The 19504-nt window shown below is 44.9% G+C and overlaps 1 protein-coding gene across 4 annotated transcripts; it reads right to left on the bottom strand.

Annotated features, from left to right (window-relative positions):
* Window positions 1-91: 91 nt before the first annotated feature.
* Window positions 92-18189, bottom strand: DCAF11 (DDB1 and CUL4 associated factor 11). 4 transcript variants are annotated; one of them, XM_089481025.1, is made up of 15 exons: window positions 18085-18189; window positions 14969-15200; window positions 12576-12703; window positions 12055-12176; window positions 10829-10893; window positions 10637-10737; window positions 9137-9283; window positions 8996-9050; window positions 8848-8916; window positions 8126-8183; window positions 6696-6881; window positions 4929-5082; window positions 4604-4756; window positions 2842-2948; window positions 92-1842 (listed from the first exon to the last, which is right to left on the bottom strand). In XM_089481025.1, exons 2-15 carry the CDS (start codon window positions 15115-15117, stop codon window positions 1714-1716), a joined length of 1623 nt encoding a protein of 540 aa, XP_089337151.1. In that variant the 5' UTR covers window positions 15118-15200; window positions 18085-18189; the 3' UTR covers window positions 92-1713. The 4 variants fall into 4 exon arrangements, with proteins under 4 accessions (XP_089337151.1, XP_089337153.1, XP_089337152.1 ...); XM_089481027.1 differs by lacking the exon at window positions 18085-18189 and adding an exon at window positions 17979-18056; XM_089481026.1 differs by lacking the exon at window positions 18085-18189 and adding an exon at window positions 17693-17940.
* Window positions 18190-19504: the final 1315 nt, after the last annotated feature.

The following is a 19504-nucleotide window of genomic DNA, read 5'->3' as shown; positions in this document are numbered from 1 at the left end:
GCGAGGAAGGGGCGTGACGACATTGCCCCCAAAGCACATTTGGACTCTAAAAACTAACTTCAAACAAAACAAAACAACACCACCACAAACCTGCAGAGAAAATTTCAGCAACTTTTATTTGACACTGACAGCAGTTTGCAGATATAAAGAAGTGTGCAAAACCCCATGAAAGGGGACACTCGCCTCCATTACATCTTGTACCAGCAGCCCCCTCTTTCTTAAGGGGTCAGAAAGATAGCTCCACCTGCAAATGGAGACTCTAAGCTAGGATTTCCCCTCCCCATCTACCCAAAACTTTAAAGTAAGAAACAGCCTCTTTTATGTTTTAAGGAAAACCTCAGTTAGCAGGGGCATTGTGCAGCAGCACTCCCCATCCCCTTTATATCCACAGCAGTGATGGGGCAACTGGTGTAATAAATCCAGCTGGAAAACCTCAGAAACCCAGAGGAGCTTCCTATGCCCCCCCCCCGCCCCCGCAAATGGGGACACAGATCATCTTCAGCCAGCTAGGGAAGGGGTGCATGGCCAGGTGATTCTCATGGCCACCCTGTGCAAGAGACCTGACACTTGAGAAGGATGAAAAGGAAGAGAGGGATTCCTTGAAGAGGATTACTAGAGAAGGTGGACTGGGCAGATTTGGAGGTGGCAGTATGTCAAGGACATAGGAGGAAGTGACAGAGCAGAAACAGTCAGAGGGATAAGGAGGAAAAGCTGGGCATACATTACATGAGAAGACCTAATTGTCCTTTAATCTAATTGTCCCTCCTGCTGCAACCTATTTCTGTCTTCTTCTCCCACCATCCTGTTGCAGAGCTATCCCCAGAAGATAAAAATATCTACAAGTGAGAGATGAGCTACGTGTGCATCCCTCCCTACCCTTGCAAAAAGATAGTGTCTTATTATTCCTTACGCAAGGAATAATCCTCCCTAGGTGAGTAAGGACCCACTCTTGGAGAAGACACTCCATTCCCACAGAAGCATCCCAAGGCTACAAGCAGCCACAGTGGAAAGGTAGTTGATAAAGAACTTATCTCACTGACTTAGCCCCAGACAGGAAACTGCGCCCATTGAAGTAGAAGGGAGTTAAGGGTTGCTCATTCCGTTTCTCCCAGTGCCTCCCTAAACCAATCTAGTTCTTAAAATGAAATTTGGAAAAGAATTAAGGGACCCACACCCTCTTTTTTACCTTCCATGCAAGACCTGTCAGTCTGGCACGTATCACAGCCCAGGACTAGCAGGTTAGGCATGGAGGAAGACACATACCCTCTTGTTCCCTGGAACCCACAACGACCCAAAATAGGTGGGGCAGTTAGGCTTCCTTTCTGTTCATGATTTTTCATTCCCCCTCGCAAAAAAACTTGCAGACCAGGAAGGATTATAGGATTGCAAAGTTCAATCGTAATGATCCCCCCTCCACAAGAAATGACAATACACAAAGTTTTGCTTAATTCTTCCTCAAATCTAAGTCCCCCTGCTTGCAGCTGTCGACTATCTGACTCTGTCCTGAAGAGCTACTGATGACATCCACTTCCCTCAGCCCATAACTTTAAAATTTTCAGTGACAAAAGAGCTATAGTCTGAGGGTGCATATGACGTCACCCCTTCTGGCCCTCCAGTATGTTCCAAGGCCACAGGCATCACAAGGTAGATTATTCTCCCCCCTCCCCATAGCAAGTCCAAAATTGGAGAATGGTGGTAAGCAGCGGGTAAATGCTACTTCTCAGCGGTTCCTGAGGATCTGGATCGCAACTCTCTGGTGCTGGGGAGCTGCTGGGGGTCCCCGAGGTCATCTTCATCGTATTCTGTTTGGTGGTACTCCCAGAGTCGTATGTTCCCATCCCACTACCAGAAGGGATAGACAGAGAAAGAGAGGGAGAGGTAAAATAATTATTAAGCTATACCAGTCATTTTAGTACACCAAGTATTTTATCATTCTTCATTCACATGAACAATACTGAGCCACACTCATTTTGTGAGACAGGAAAGCATGAGAGAATGCTAAACTCACAGCCAGAGGCGGGCCACTTCATGGAGTCCAGAGACCAGGTTCTCCATGTGCCATGCAAACCTCCAGCATGCCCAAAGACCTGTATTCTTCTGCAGTTCTTCTCAAAATGGTAACCAGAAATATGATGTGCCTAAGCCATCAACAGCATAAGCCCATGCCTCTCAACCATCACCTCAACTAGTAATATTGGTTACCTGCATCGCCAGGTCCAATTTGAGATGCTTCATTTGATTTAGATTGCACTCAACAATATGCAGCCCAGATGACTGAGGGAAAATCTACTGGCATATAAACCTACCCTGCAAACTAAGATAAGCCAAAGATGCCTTGCTCCAGTTTCCATCTTATTCAGGGGCCAAATCAGCCTTCTTAAGGAGCCAGGCCTCTTTGGTTGCTACTCCTTTGCTGTACAGTTCTTCCTTCCATGAGCTGCACATTAAGCATCTTCCTTTCATCTCTCTACATGGAGTTCTGCAGAGAGTCTTTCCTTCTATTACACTTTCAGGTGATATATTAGATTTTCTTTCATTGGTTATTAGCAGCTGCCTTGGAACTACAATCTGAAAGGAAACACACACTGGCCCTTCCTTAAGAATGTTGTTCCAGACACTGGCTGGGCAGACATACTCTCTGAAGGCAAGCCACTGCATATCATGCAGCAGGCCAACATGGAGGAGCACTATATTAGAATGGAGTCACAAGGTAGGTTTTTGAGGAGGAGAAAAGAAGCCTGGCACAGGAATTGGACCCTTGCCACTTTATCCCGGGGTCTTCTGGAAAAATGGGTTCAGGGAATGTCCCCACCTCCCTCCTGGTTTCTTCCCAATACTTGCCGAGCTGCTGACAATTTTCTCTTCGTAGGGATGCCAGCTGACATCGCGGACACAAGCCTTGTGATTGGTTAGCTTCTTCACAATATGGCCACTTAGGAGGTCATACACTGAAAGGGAGGGAAGAAGAGGCAGGCAAAAGAGTTACCAACATGCTCAAAATGCGCTCCTTGCTGGAGTCACCACCTACTCACCCCGTTCCTTCCACCGCAGCTGTTAAATGTTAAAGAGATTAGCTATCTCTTCCTGTACCCAAAGTAGATACCTCCAACTCATGAATATCAGCACTGGGCCTGTCCATGTCTAACAGCATAATTTCTTTATGGTGCATCATTTACAGGCCTGGCCCTTCACACTGTACAAAAGAAAAGTTCACTACCCAAAGGAGCTTACAGTCAACACCAGGGAGCCTCTCATACTACACAATTAAAGTGCTATGATTTCATTCTGCCATGGCAGCATCCTATGGAATCCTCAGATTTGTAGTGAGGTTGGGATGCATCTGATCAAGTAGACCCAGTCTACAAAAGCTTATGTTACAACCTTCTTTCTTTTAGTTAGTCTTAAAGGTGCCACAAAATCCCTTTGTATTCCATTACATGTGACCAGTCATAGGCGGGTTACAGACCGCCAAAAAATACGTATGGAATACGTATTAGGGTTAGGAAGGGGCGGTGCTTCCGCACCCCCCTAACCCTAGTACGTATTCCATACGTACAACATGGTGGCGCCCCTTCCACATGGGGGCCGCCATGTTTATGTATCAGACGCATAGCGTCCAGACGTGTCGCGGCGCCTATGACATCGCGAATGCGCCAGCGGCGCCTCACAACGTCACAGAGGCGCTGCAAGAAGGAGCTCCATTTTGGAGCTCCTTTTTTGCTCCGCGCGGGAGCTGCGCGGTGTGGCTGCTGCAGCTCCCGCACGGAGCAAATGGCGGCGGCAGACCGCCTCAAAGCGGCGGTCTATAACCCGCCTTAGTGAAGAACTCAGTTATAGCTGGGGGAACTTCCCCACCCTGCTCACTAGGTGTCTCTCCAAATGTTGACTATAATTCCCACTATCCACAGCTAAAGTGACTGGAGTTTTAGTCTAACACAGCTAAAGGGCAGCCAGTAGCGGAAGATTGCCCTTGGTTATGAAACCAGAGGGCTGCAGAAGAGTTGGGGTAAGGAGGGATTTGAAAGGAAAGAGATGGGCAGGCATTCTGAAAGGGTTACAGGAGGCAGTATAAAGTATAACGGATGGCAAGGAAATAAGGGGAGTGAAGCCATCCCAGAGAGGAGGAAGCGTTTCAATGCCTGATAGTTTTGGACTAGAACTCCAGGGTTTGAGTCCTTGCTCAGCCATGGAAACTCACTGGGTGACCTTGGGCAAGTCATACTCTCTCAATCTCAGAAGAAGGCCATGACAAACTTCCTCTGTACAAACTCCCCCCCCAAAAAAAAACAATGATAGCTTCCCCTTAGGATCTTTAAGGCGCACAAGAGCAACACTTTCGTGTCAATCTTAGTTGCTACAAGGGCTAGAAAATTGTTTATCTTTCTCAGAGAAGAACTGATAAGGCTTCCCCTGTATGCCAAAATGACATGTAATGTATATAAGCAAAATACCATACTTCTGCATAAAGGTAAAACAAATTCTCTCTGACCACTCCCTGGTGTGACCCTACTTTTCTTGTTCTGCACAACTTAGTTATCTGGTGTCCTATTTCCCCCCATACTCTACCCATAGCCTCATCCTCTTCTGTTCCCAAGTCACTCACCCACAACCTTGCCAGTGGAGCAGCCACTATAGATGTATTGCTGGCCGGTACTATGAGGTGGTGAGAAACGACAGCGGATAAGTGTGTGAAGCACTCCGTGGCCCCGGTAGGTCATGAGGGAGGTGTCCCCAGGAAGTTTTGACTTTCGCCGTGCTGGGCAGGCAGGAAAAAAGTGGGTTAGGATGGCCTCCACCACAGTGCTCACACCTCCCTCCCTTTGAAGTTGAGAAGGCTAAGGGGGGGGGGGGGGATGTACAAAGGAAGGCGAGGAGGCGTCCTGCTCTTCACACCTCTGTTCCTCACAGATTCCTCTGGCCTAACCCACCTTTTTTGGGAACCTGCTGCCAACGATAATCCCAGTTTTGCTGGGTGACAGCTTGGCGGGATGCTTCAAGCCCCTCATTGCCCGAGAACCTCCGCATGTCCCATAGCTTAATGGTCTGGTCTTTCGAGTTTGAGATGAGATACCGGGCATCACCCTGGAAGAAGGAGAAAACCTCCATTTAAAGGAGTTTTCACATGCAACAACCTTTGGGCAGAGGTGGGCAAAGTGTGGTTCTCCAAATATTGTCAGACTGCCACTCTCATCAGGCCTAGCCAGCACTGGCAATAGTGAGAATGCTCAGAGTTACGGCTTGACAATATCTGAGTGGACACAGGTTTGCTCACCCCTGCACTAGAGCTACAAGTACAATGACGTTCTTCCCTATACAGTACAGACCACCTATAAGAAGACTCCCTCCAGTTAAATGAACCATAGTTTTTGATCATTCTGGTAATCCTGTTTAAATGTCTCCTCGAGCGCATTAGAGAAACAAAATATACCTTAGTTAATGACATAGATGCATTCCTGGGCATTACTTCTTTAACAGAAAATTTAGTACCAAAGGCAGAAATAATATGGAAAGAATAAGCGTAAGTATATACACTACAGAAGAGAAGAACATGTTTCAGCAGATGTTTTATCCAAAACTAACAATATGCACATGTGAAATGAAACAAATAAGTTCTTTTAGCCATGCATAAATAAAAACATTTTGAACTTTCCAGAGACTAATTGAAGGCCTCCTCCAAAATGCATCTGGGAAGAGCTTTTTCTTTCACCAGCCTCTGTTTTTCCTATGATTTCCACCCTGGTGCCGAAACTTCTAGATCTGCTTTTTTAACATGCTGGAGGTAGTTGTGGAGGCAGACTGATATGCTTTCCCCTCTTGTTTTTGGTATTTGTGAATGCTCAGTAAGAGATTCTAGAAGCAGCTAAAGTTATCTTGCCTGTTGTAGGCTATAGTAAACCTGGCCATAGCAGAATTCCACTCTTTCCCAGTCTGAACTTTGTTTATTGTACAATTTACTTCAGACACTATGGCAATTTGATACTGTCTGAATTTCTCCAGCCTTCTTTTACTAACCTCCCAATGTCGATGCTGCTAAAACTGTCCAACTAGACAAGGGATAAGAAAGATTTGGGAGGGGGCTGGGCAGGTGTAAGCATCCTTAATAAGTCTTTTACTGTCAGAGGCTTTGTTAATTGAACCATACCTGCATCTACTTCAACAAAAAATTAGACACTCAGTAGCAACTGTGGTTTTACTTGGGGCAGGGTTGGGCAAATTGTGGCACTCCAGATGTTGCTGAACTGCAATTCTCATCAACCCTAGCCAGCAAGTAAGGATGGCTGTGAGCCACAATCTAACAACATGTTGAGGATCAGACTTTGCTTACCATTTGCCCCATACAGACAGGCCAAAATAAAGCTGCTTTGGGTCACTTTGTAAGTATGCTGTGGAGCGTGGCTTTGGCACGGCTTCCAGACTCTTAGGACGCATGCATCATTTAAACAGCATACCTCCAAAGTGACCTGAAGCAGCTTTATTTTGGCCTGTCTGTATGGGGCCATGGACCTAGAATGCAATGGAATTAATTATTAACAACAGCCCAGCACCCTGGAAAGCATCATGTGGATGGTTCAACAATCAGAGGCAGCAAAATCTGTTATAAGCAAGAGCCTTCAAGGGTAAGGAGTCCACGCAGTTCACCAAAATAAGCTTTCAGGCTGTTCAGGATTCATCAGGGTGAAAAAACATGCACCTACTTTGCTATCTATGAAGGTGATGCCGTCCTGGTGGCCAGCCAGAATTCCCACTGGCCGAGGGTCATCTTCCCTCATGGTGCGCCGGTCCCACACTTTGCAAATGGCATCATCACCTCCAGAGAACAAGATGTGGGAACTGTTGTCAGCAAAGGCCACAGCATTCACATCATCTTCATGGGACTCAATCTGGGTAGGCAGAGGGAAAAACTTTTTCTAGGATACCTGCAGATAGGTCATGTCATGTTAAACACTAATATACACTTAAGATACAAGAAGAAACTGAAATGTGTGCCAGGCACTTTAACAAAGTGTGAAGAAACCCCACACAAATTCTGCATGAAATAATTTAAATTCAAGTTTGCATTAATATGAATATAATAAATCAAATTAAAGAACTCAAAGGAAGGGACCAGAGCTCAATAGTACCATATGTTTCCAAGTTTCAGTTCCAGTTATCTCTTGTTTTTAAAAAGAGATCCAAGTAACTGCTCTTGTACTGTCCAGCTCTTGCATCTGTACATAGAATGAAGAATATAATGATTTAGGTCCAAAACACACTGCAAAAATAATCCAGTTTGAGACCGCTTTAACTGCCCTAGCTCAATGCTAGGCAACTCTGGGAACTGTAGTTCTGTGAAACATTTAGCCTTCTCTGTCAGAGAGCTCTGGTACTACACTACAATTCTCAGGATTCCCTAGCACTGAGCAGTCTCAAAGATCCCTGGATTATTTCTGCAGTGTGTTTTGGACCTTAGACTATCTTTAAAGTAGTGCTCAGCTTTATATTTTTACACTTTATGATTTTGTGCTACCACCCTTGTTCTGGATTAATGCTGCCAGTGCAAGTAAGTAAATTGGGCAGAATGATAAATATCAAATAATGTCCAAACAGCTTAAATTGGTGAAGAACAGAGTGTTTAACTTAAACTTACAAAGGGACCCAAGCTTCTTGACAAATGTCTGCTATGTTTTCTCCTGTTTTTCAGCCTGAGTATGCTCTCACTTACCATCTCGCCTGTGCTCCACTTCTTAATGAACCAGAGTTTCATTAACAATTTCTGCAGTGGCACAAGTCAAAGTCAATTCAAAGGCAGTTAACAACAGCAAAGGTTGCTGGAGCTCTTTCCCATTACTTGAATCTCTTTCTAAAAACTAGAGATAACTGGAATTGAAACTTGGAAGTGTGTTTTATGCCTTTGACCTTTCTACCATTTTAAAAAATGGATAAATATTTCTTTATTTAAAATAAATAAAACATAAGAAAAAGAGATACATAAAAGGACACAAACAAAAAGAAAGAAAAGAGAAAAGGCACAAGAGGGAGAAAGGTTAATTTCCAAGACTGAGAGAGACAGGAACAGGGTGCAAATGAGGGGAGGAAATGGAACAGAGAGGCAACAGAGGAATTGCAAAGCCCAGAACAGAAGTACCTTGAGCGTCCGTTTATTCTGTTCCATGTCAAACACATAGACGCAGCCGTAGTTGGCCCTAGGTTTAAAACCAAAATCAAGAGGGTGAGTAGAAAAAACATAGTGGAGGATGGAAGCAGGAACACAGATACAGAGGTGAAATAGGCTTAGGCCGCATTTTAACATAAGAGGAGTCCTTGTAAAGCAGGGGTAGAAATTCTGTTGCCCATCAGATGTTGAACTGCATTCCTCACCACTGGCTATCCTGCTCTGCACTGAGTTGCAGTTCAGTAGTTTCCAACTGCTTTAGAGCGCAGTTGGGTGAACTGTGGCATTTTCAATCAATAAATGGCAAAGTAACTTCTGGTATTTTTGTCCCATTTTTTCTTCAAAGAAAGCTCTTACAAAATAAGCAGGAAAAAAAAATCTTCACAACACTTTGAATTTGTGTTGCTTCGTTCTGTTACTGACATGTGAGGGCAGTGTCTTTTCTCTCTGTTGGAATTAGTGCTGATAAAATATAGTTCATGAACAGGGGGAACCAAACAGCAAAGGATTCCCAGAATCCTCTTGGCTAAGGAAAGATAAAAAAGACGCTAGAAAGCTACATTGTTTCAGAAGAACCGACTCATATTAGTGTAGATCAAATCCAGGAACCATCTTGGTCAATGCACAAAAGGTGTCCACACCTTTGTGAGTGAAAGAGGGGCTCTTGGAAGGGTCGAGGCCAAAGGCTTGCTTACCCACCAAGCACTTCTCTTCCATCTGAGGAGACTGCAAGGGAAAAGACAGCAAAGCGGCGCTCCTCAGGCCTGTAAAAGGGAGAAAAGCATTGGAACCAAATGTAGTACTTGTTTCATTCAATTGGAATAGGTGGGGTCCCCTCCATACCTAAGATCCAGAGCTGTGTGGGTATCACTCTCACCATAAATGTTGCAAATGTGAACTAAGAAAGAGAAAGAAAGGGTCAAGGGACCTCAGGGACTAACACAGGACTCTGTTTCCCCCTTCTTGGTAGCTGGTTACACTCACTGTAGTCTGACCAGCTGGAGTAAAGGAAATGGGCCCCATCGGGAGTGAAGGCTACATCCAGGACACTCCAACCGACATCTCGTGCTTTGATGCTCCGGAACTTCCGGAATGCCCCATAGGTGCAGTCATATAAGCGGATTCTCTGATCTGAAGATTTGGGTAGCGAACAAAGAAGATTCTTACTCACAAAGCCAGCCACAGTAGCCTTAATGATCCTATCTTTATTCAAGTGAGGCACTTATTAGGATACCTAACACAGTGGCAAACCCCTGGGGAATTACCTGAGGGTGTAGCTAATAATGTAGAAAAAATGCAATTTGACACCGCTTTCACTGCCATGGCTATATCTTACAGAATTCCGGGGTTTGCAGTTTTGTGAGGCACCAGCACTCCTTGGCAGAGAAGGCTGAAGACCTTTTAAAACTACAAATCCCATAATTCCATAGGATAGAGCTAAAGCACTTAAAATTGTGCCAATTTGTATGATTTCTACAGGGTAGTTGCACCCTAAGTATGTTATTAGAATCTGAGTGTTTGCTCATTGCTATAGAAAACAGATACCACCTTTGATATGGATGAAACAAAGAAGAGCTGTGATTAATTAAGGGAAGGCCACAAGCAGGGCATGAGCACAAAAGCACCCCACTATCATACTCCCGGATGCTCCAGCTCTTTCAGTGGGGGCAGGGAGACTTATGGGTTCCAAGGTGACAACCTAACCTATCTGACTGGTCACCGAGTCTCTTATAGATCTGGACCAGGAACAAGATACAGATGATCAATTAAAGGTTCTGCTGTTATTGTATGCCTTCAAGTCATTTCTGAATTATGGCAACCCTAACGCAAACCTATCATGGGGTTTTCTGGGGCTGAGTCTGTGTGATTCAGTCAAGGTCACTCAGTAGGGCTGAGTGTGTGTGACTCACCAAGGTGACCCATGAGTGACGCAGAATTGAGCCCCGATCACCAGAGTCCTACTTCTGCGCTCAAACCACTATCCCACACTGGTGTAGTGGTTACTACACGCTTGTAAACTGTATACCATCCCTATGTTTAGTTCTTGATTTGGACAAAGAGAATCTGATAAGAGATAAGTTTTATTGTCTTTGTAAAATCATGGAAATCACTTGGATTAACTTATCCAAAGAACCAACTTCTAGGTAATTCTGTATATTTTGTTCAAAAGAGTAAAAAGGAAGTGGGATAGAGTGGTCACACTGTTTAGTTTGGCAAACTGGCAAAAAATAGTTCCTTGGGTCTTCATGGAGAACAGTTGAAATTTTGTGCCAGAACAGCAACACTGTGAGGAGACACTATTTCCCACGATGCAAGAAGAACATTCTTTCTCAGAAGGGCCATAAGAGCATTATAGGCCACTTGATAGCTGTAATGCCAAGCATCTGTGTCACTAGAGAGTGTGCCTGAACTAAGGAATTCTGAGATGCCCCCAGAATGTCTAGGGAAGCAAATTTTCTCAGGTAGGAACTGTTTGGAAGATACCTTGACAAGCAGACATAAATAGTCGTCCATCACGAGAATAGATCCCACAGAAAGCCTTTTGAGAATAGGAGTCTGTAAAGGCCAAGTTATTCGGGAGAAAACTGGAAGGAAGGGAAAAGATAATCCTGGGTTATTATGGGAGACATTCTTAGCTGTTACTTTCTCCCCAGGTCTCCTTTATCAGACACTTACTGTGACACCACCCGCGAGCATTCTCCAGGAGAGAAACTGCTGTTATGACAAAGGCCACGCTCTCTCTGTGGAGAGAGAAAGGAAGAAACAAATGAAAAAAGGAAAAAGAAGAAGCAATATGCAAGGGCTGTAGTTCAGCCACCTCATAATCTATTCTATTGAAAGAAAAATGATAGGAAACAAACCTGGACATACAAAAACCCAGGGTGGGGTAAAATTCCATTTTGCTATAGGAGTCAGGCAGAACCATATTCAAACTGACATTCAAATTGGTAGTCAATGGTATCACCTCACAGCTTCCGGATTCCTCTTTAGTATCAATGCAGCAGCTCACACTTCATTTATCCACCTGTTCCATCACACACTTTCCATATTTTGCCATCACTAGTGTGGAAGTCCCACTGCAACTGAACCCCCCTTGTGGTCTTGGCTCTTTTTCAAGAAGGCTGGCAGATTCTGAGGATCACACACTGGCAAACTCAACTGGCAGCCATAAGGCTCACCCAGAGGCTTACAGCCAATTCCTGTTCTTCAGGATAACCTACCTCACAAGAATTACCCCATGCTGTTTGGCTCATGCCATAGCACCCACAACATCTTAGATATTCTGGTAACAAAAGGATTGGGAAGTAACCATCTGAAAGGAATGACAGCTCTAAAATAGCACGTGTAAAGCTTCCAAAGAGCAAATCATGTATTAGTCAAGGATTTTACAAGCCAAAGGCCTTCTGCAAAAAAGCTGGCCTCTGTGAATCAGAGGAAGATAACTAAGAATCCAGCCAAGATTCTATGATTCTACAATGTTCCCAAGAGAAGGGACTTCCACCAAGGAGACTCACGATGTTGCTGCTCTTACCAGGATTTGCATGATTGACACTATTACCAATATGGGCTCGTCTGAAGGCCTAAAAACATGTGAGAATCTATGGAATCAAATAGTTTTCTATTTCTTCCAATATCCTGGACACAGATCCAAAGTCATTGGCCAATCAGGACTTAGTCTTGAACAAATTAAGCAATGAGAAGTATGATGCTACTCTGTGTAGAGAAAGGGGTATAAGCTTCATATTGGAGGATTCATTTCCAGACAAGATAGATGATTAGAGCAGCACTGCCTAAAGTCTTCATGTACCAGAAAGCCAGACTGTTACCCTCCGCCACCTGCACTTTGAGAAGTCATTACATTCCTAGCCCAAGCTTTATTTCAATAAGAAGCAAACAGGCACCTGGCAAAGAAGTCTGGGGATACTACACTCGGCTCGCCCTGAACCCAGCCTGCCTGTTGCCAACTGGATGCGTGTTTTGATCTCGTTGCACTGAAGGTCCCGGGTGTCTGGCCTCAGATCCACTGCAGATGATGACAGTAAGAGAAACTGATCAGAGACAAGAGCCCAACTGTTCTGTTGTCCCTGCTGAATCTAGACAATGTTTACACATTTAAGATTACCTCTATAGCCATGAGGACTAGATTTCTTTTATTTTTTTACAGCTAAACTGTTCAGAGTGCTGAATATCCTGGCCAGCATCAATCTCCTACAGGAAACTTTGGACCACACCTAGCCTTGTCTGGAACTTATTAGGTTCCAAATGCTTCAGACTTTAAAAAGAAAAGCCTTAAATCCCTAAATTCTTGGATCTAATCTCTGGTCCACTCAATGGGTGTGGGAGTCCAGCCATCACAGAAATCACTATTCAAACAATTATTTAAATCTTGAGTAGTATGCCCATGCAAAGTTTGGACTGGTACCTGTGGGTTTGTACTGATCTCCTAGCCTCCCTTCCCAAGCATTATCATTGTCGTCGTCCGAATCGGAGAGGGTCTGGAACACCCGGACACTGGCTGCTCCACCACCTTGCATCAGGTGAAACTGTCCTCTGAGGAGAGCAGCAAAGGAGAAAACAGAAGACATTATGGATTTCTAATTTGCAGGGAAAGCAGAGAATCAGCATTGAATTTATTTGTTTCCTGCTTGTCTCCTCATAATTTAATGTAACCATTAGCTGGAGCCCAGAAAACACAGGATTAGTTTTGGGGTGCACCAAATTAAGGCAGAACTTGGGGTGTGGATTTTGCCTTGATAAAACTCACTGGGATTAGATTACTTTTGAGAAGTGGAGAAGCAAGAACATAAAAAAAAAGGGGGGGGGGAGAAAAAAAAAGAGCTGCAGCATTTTTCCAGATACTGCATCCCAAGCCTGGGAATTAATCTTTAAAAGACACTGCCTAATACTTTACAACAGGAACACAGGTAAAACAAGAGGGTGCAAATGGGAATGGGTGACAGAGAACTCAATTCCTTTAGTTGGTACCTTGTTTCATGGCCATGGCATAAGAAAATAGCACAAACCTTGTAGCCCCAGATTAACATAGTTCCCCAACCCACCCACCTCTGCCTGAAAATGGGCTACTACATTCAGCATCAATAGAAATATTTGAGGTGGCCACCTGTTTTCTTGAGATGGCTCTTCCATCTTTACTGGTGTACAAAGGCTAGAAATTAAGCCTACAGAGCTTCTCCTTAGCACAGAGTTTCACTCATAAGAAAACCTTCCATTCCTGAATTTCTAGGATTATGTGGCATCTTAATTTTAACACAAATTTTGAAGGCATGAGTGATGCACCCTAAGTCTCTCACAACTCCACCCGCTAAAAGGCATAGAGCCATTTCACCAGCGGGGTGGGGCAGGGCATGACCTAAGGTAGCAAGCGAGGCTCCGGCGTCCAGGAAAATCAAAAGCAAATGTAAACATGAATATCAGAGCCAACAAAGAAGGCTGCAGACCATGAAAGGATAGAGAGGTCTATTTTGCCTTTCAAAAATTGTTCCAGCTGGTAAACAAGACATAGATTTTAAAAAAAACCAAATGCTTTGTGGCCTCCCAAAACCAGTATTAAAAGCACTGCAGAATTCATTTTCCCTTGTTATACACGCCTGAAAATATGCTGGCTTCCTCTCAGGACTCAGACAGCAGCTTCAAAATCCTTCAGAAGGAAAGTTAATAATAATAATAATAATAATAATAATAATAATTTGTTTTATTTATATACCGCTATTCCAAAGATCATAACAGTGAACAGCAAGTAAGCTAATTAGCAAGTAAGCTAATTTGCCCCCAACAGTCTGGGTACTCATTTTAGCGACCTTGGAAGGATGCAAGCCTGAGTCGAGCTTGGGCCCTTTTGCTGGTCTTGAACTCGCCACCTTGTGGTTTTGAGTGAATGGCTGCAGTACAGGCATTTAACCACTGTGCCACCAGGGCTCCTTCAGACATACTTTTCTTTCCCAGAATTGATATCCTAAGTATGGAATCTGTTTATTTATTTAAAACCTCTCCCATTCTGCGCAATACATGCCCTGAATATGAGTGTAGATAAGCTCTTCAGATATTTTAATGCCAAGACCACAAGTCTGCAGAAGAAAACATAAAACATCCTCTACTTGTAAGGAAGCAGCCATAATACATTACAGGATGTAGTGATATACTCCTTGAGATTCTGGTGTGACCCCCCCCCCCCAACTAAGAACGCACCCCAGCTGATCAGCAAAACAATAAAACTTGGGCCAAATCATATATCCAACCATCCATCTAGTACCTCTCCATGCTGTCCCCAAGGAAGGAAGCAAGCCATACCATTTAGTTATGCTGTTCCCATCATTAAATATATCCATAGGCCCTTGAAAATATGATGCATCCATTCTTTGATATGCTCATCTCAATTTTGACATCCTAGCACCACAGAACATTAAAATTAGGATCTGTGTATATCTGAGAGTAAATGCATGATATCTGGAGCACCTCAGGGAGGGAAAAAACCCCCAAACAAGACTGGATTTTGGAGCACTGTCCCCCAAGACTCCATACTGAGCACCACCACCTGATTCCACTTATTGGAACAAGTTCTTGCTGTCCACAGTCTGATCAGGCAGGAAAGACACAACCAATTCCTCTTCCTTCCTCTCCTCTTGTGACAGAGCTTCTTGGGTCCTCCCTGGCAGAAAGGCCCCCTGTCTTGTTTCATGGCCATCTTAAGGTCCATCTTTGATCTGGATGGGTGTCGGGAACAAGCACAGACTATCCAGGGGTCATCCCCCACACCCAAATTTGACTGGGAAGGGTGGGGGCAAGGGGATGAGTTACCTGCGCAGTAGATATGCCAGTACCTGGGCCAGATCCACATCCTCGTCGTCCTCTTCTTCACTGCGCAGACTCCCTGAGTCCCTCTGCGACCAGCTGCCCTGGTTATCTCGGCCGCCCGAGCCAGCGTTGCTACTGCTGCGGGAGCCCATGACTTACGGCATTCTTCAGGTCTGTGCAGATATATAACTCTCCTCCTGGTGTTCAGTAACCCAAGAGTGGGACCGTGCTTTCCCTGAAAAGGAAAATGCTGAGCCACTAATCAGAGAACTTTGTACACAGTGGGAGAGAGAGGGGAGGCGGGTGGTGATCGAAGCGTCTCCCTTTTGCACCATGGCCCAAAGACTTACCCATCAGCCCTCTTCACTCACTACCCAGCGTAGGTCCCTTTTAGCATGCCACACCCATCAGGCCCTTTGACCCGACAACTTTCAGATACCGCCATATACACTCTCACTTGCTTCCATAACAACTTGTTTGGTTTTATATAACCACAGCCTTACTCTCAGTCACAACAGAATTCAAAGGCATAGCTGCGTAAGTCTGGAAAAACAGCACGCAAAGCGATCTTGTAGCGCCTCAGAGACAAGGGCCCAAAACACACTGCAGAAATAATCCAGTTTGAGAGCGCTTTAACTGCCCTGGCTGAGTACTAGGGAATTCTGGGAATTGTCATTTTGTGAAATATTTAGCTTTCTGTCATAGAGCTCTGCTGCCACAATAAACTACAATTCCCAGGATCCCCTAGCACTGATCCAGGGCAGTTAAAGAGGACTCTAAATGGATTATTTCTGCAGAATGTTTTGAACCTAACTGAAAGTTCTTCCAGACTGCATCCACACTGCAGAAATAATCCAGTTTGACATTGCTTTAAGTGCCATGGCTCAATACTATGGAATTATGTGAGATATGTAGCCTTCTCTGTCAGAAGCACTGGTGCCACAACAAACTACAAGTCCCAGGATTCAACAGGATGGAGCCAAAGCAGTTAAAACAGTGGCAATCTGAATTATTTCTGCAGTGCAGACACAGTCTCAGTTAGTCTCAAAGGTGTTACAATACCCCTTTGTGTACAAATCCTTTTATACTATGTAACTATATGCATTATATAATTATATATTTTTGAAAGCTCATGCCGAACGAGTCTCAAAGAGAAACGACAACGCAGAAAGAACCACAACCCGGAAACATCACCCAAGGAGACTTTCTGGAACCAGACTTGTTTATCTCAGATTGGCCTTTTTAGTCATCAATGTGCTTGTATAAAGCGCGGGATGAGTCCTCCCTGAATCTTTGTTCGCAAAGTAAAGCCAGAGAGAGAGAGAGAGAGAGAGATTATATAATTATATAACTATAGACTCTTTTATAATATATAACATAAAGTATGTTACATACTATATGTAAGTATACTATCTGTATGTACTATCTGTTACATGCTATCTGTATGTACTATACATACAGATACTGTAGTATGTAATTTCAAGATATCTTGGTACAGTGGTTTGAGCACTAGATTCTACTAGAGTTCGAATCACAGCTCGGCCATGGAAACCCACTTGATGCCCTTGAGCAAGTCACTCTCAGGCACACAACAAACTCTTCATCGGTGCAAGGTGACCAGATGTCATCCCCACCAAGGAGAACAAGGAACTGCAAAACACAGAATCATAGAATCATAGATTTGGAAGAGACCCCAAGGGCCCTGATCCAGTCCAACCCCATTCTGCCATGCAGGGACTCTCAATCAAAGCATCCCCGACAGAAGGCCATCCAACCTCTGCTCAAAGAACTCCAAGGAAGGAGACTCCACTCCGAGGAAGGAGTGTGTTCCACTGTTGAACAGCCCTTACTCTCAGGAAGTTCCTCCTAATGTTGAGCTGGAATCTCTTTTCCTGCAGTTTGCATCCATTGCTCCATTGTCTCCTATTCTCTGGAGCAGCAGAAAACAAGCTTGCTCCCTCCTCAATGTGACATCCCTTTAAATATTTAAACAGGGCTCTCATATCACCCCATAACCTTCTCTGCTCCAGGCTAAACAGCCCCAGCTCCCTGAGTCTCTCCTCATAAGGCATGGTCTCCCAGGTTGCCATAATTGTCCACTATTACCAGGGACAAAATGTGGAACAAATTCAAGACCAAACTGTAGGACAACTGCAGGACAAAACTCAGCCCAAAATGTAGGACATTTAAGAAAAAGGGAGGACCTTAAATGTCCTACATTTTGGGCTGAGTTTTGTCCTGCAGTTGTCCTACAGTTTGGTCTTGAATTTGTCCTACATTTTGTCTCTGGTTTTAGTGGACAATTATGGCACTCCAGGCCCTAGGGGGAATTCAAGAAAAACGTAGGACGTTACGAAAGCAAAGCTAAAAACACTGATACAAATATAATAAAGTCATGCTTCTTAGTCATGCTCAAAATGGAGGGCGTTTTGTAATTGGCAGGAGGCTGAAATGGAGGACCTGTCCTGGAAAAGGAGGACGTCTGGTCACCCTGTATTGGTGAGGCCTATCTGGAAGCCATCGTGGCGGCGTGATTTGGGTCCCAGTCCCCACTCAGCCCTGGAAACCCAGTGGGTGACGCTTGGAAAAGCCACACTCTCTCAGCCTCAAAGGAAGGCAAAAGCTGCTAAGAAAAGACCCTCTGAACCGACGTGGCCAAGAAAACCCCGTCGCCATAAGTCAGAAACGGCTTGGAGACATAACAACAACAACAACCGTGGAAGTTACCACTCCATACTCCACTCCGAGTTTACACAAAACAGCACCATCCGCTTCCCGTCAACACTCCAGAACCCACAGGCCACCAATCAAAAGCCGACAGGACTAAGGAACCAATTACAGCTCTTCCCAACCCTGTTTGGACCTCTCCGCCAATAGGAACGCGCCATACTCAGGGCTCCTCCAATCAAGAGGCCCCATATTGGGGGGACACTCTTGCCAACCCCCCTCAACGTTCCATCCACCCGAGCAGCCCGCTCTCCCCACCAATCAGAATGCCTTCGTTCTTACCGACCTGCTTTTGCCCCTCGAGCTCTCCCCCCTCCGCGCCGCTCCCAGCTCAGCCAATCAGAAGCCGCGAGGGCGCCCCCCTCCCACCGCGAGCGCGAGACCCTCCTCACCCTCTTAACGGTCACAGCGCGAGGCCTTGTTTACATCTTAGGGCAAAAGGCACCCGCCTCTGACTGGAGTGGTAAGGTGGGGGAGGGACAACCCGGCTGCTAATTGATTGGCTGAGAGTCACTACCCCACGTGGGACAGCTTTAGGCTTTTAAAAGGTTTGCGCGTGTTTAATTGGCTGCTTAGGGTTCGATGGGGGGGAAGAGAGGGGGGAAAACACAGACAAGCTGTAAACCGGGTGATAAGGCAAGCGAAGCTCCGATTGGACAGCTCCATGGAGAGGCGGGGCGGTTGGAGGAAAGCTGCTCTCGGATTGGTCCCACTTAGCTTGATCGACAGCCCTCTTGAGTTGTGTAACCTCGGCGAGCTCTCTGTGGAATGATTGACGGCTCACAAAGGAGGCGGGCCGGGGAGGGGCCCTCCTGTTTCTGATTGGACAATGGCGAAGTGATTGATAAGAGTAATTTTTACGATAAGAGTAATGTCTCCTCAGAGGTCTGAGAGGATTTGTTTTAAAAAAGAGAAACTTCGACGCAGGTTATTTGAAAATGTCACCTCATTTAGGTCCAAAACACACTGTAGAAACAATCCAGTTTGAGTCCACTTTAACTGCCCTGGTTCAATGCTAGGGAATTCTGGGAACTGTAGTTCTGTGAGACATTTAAACTTTTCTGTCAGAGAGGTCTGGTGCCACGATAAACTACAGTTCCCAGGATTCCCTAGAACTTAGAGCAGTTAAAGCCGTCTCAAACTGGATTATTTCTGCAGTGTGTTTTGCACCGTAGTGTGATAATTTTACACTTCACACGAAGACTGCCACCAAATGGGGGTATTTTTAGCCGTGGTCCACAACGCCCTTCTCCTCAAAGTGCAAAAGGAACTCACACGTTCCATAAACACGTGAATTCTCAGACTAGGGCTGCATCTACGCTGCAGAAATAACCCAGTTTGAGGCCGCTTTTACTGCCCTGGCTCAATGCTGGGGAATCTTGGGAACTAGTTTTGTGAGACACTGCGCTTTCTCTGTCAGAGAGCTTTAGTGCCACAATAAACTACAATTCCCAGGATTCCCTAGCACTTTGCCGGGGCAGTTAAAGCGGCCTCAAACTGGGTTATTTCTGCGGTGTGTTTTATACCTGTAGCTGTTCAAGTTAGGTCCAAAACACACTGCAGAAACAATCCAGTTTGAGTCCACTTTAACTGCCCTTGCTCAATGCTAGGGAATTCTGGGAACCGTAGTTTTGGGAGACATTTAGCCTTCTCTGTTAGAGAGCTCTGGTGGCATAGGAAACTACAATTCCCAGGATTCCTTAACACTGAGCCAAGGTAGTTAAAGCGGTCTCAAATTGGGTTTCTACGATTTTAAAAAAGCATCATGTGCATGACGCACTTTTATCTGCCTTGTTATGCTTTAAAATGATT

The sequence above is a fragment of the Sceloporus occidentalis genome, unplaced genomic scaffold, assembly GCF_023333645.1.
Source record: "Sceloporus occidentalis isolate IW3139 unplaced genomic scaffold, rSceOcc1.0.p SCAF_14, whole genome shotgun sequence".
Taxonomy (NCBI): Eukaryota; Metazoa; Chordata; class Lepidosauria; order Squamata; family Phrynosomatidae; genus Sceloporus; species Sceloporus occidentalis.
Note: the sequence above shows the minus strand (reverse complement) of the source record. Positions and strands in the feature narration are given on the sequence as shown.

Coding starts and splice junctions, on each gene's coding strand:
- DCAF11 (XM_089481025.1), bottom strand. CDS start 15,117: ATGGGCTCCCGCAGCAGTAGCAACGCTGGCTCGGGCGGCCGAGATAAC. Junction 12,177..12,575: donor AGATCAGTACAAACCCACAG/GTACCAGTCCAA, acceptor CATCATCTGCAG/TGGATCTGAGGCCAGACACC. Junction 6,882..8,125: donor AGAATAAACGGACGCTCAAG/GTACTTCTGTTC, acceptor CTGCCTACCCAG/ATTGAGTCCCATGAAGATGA.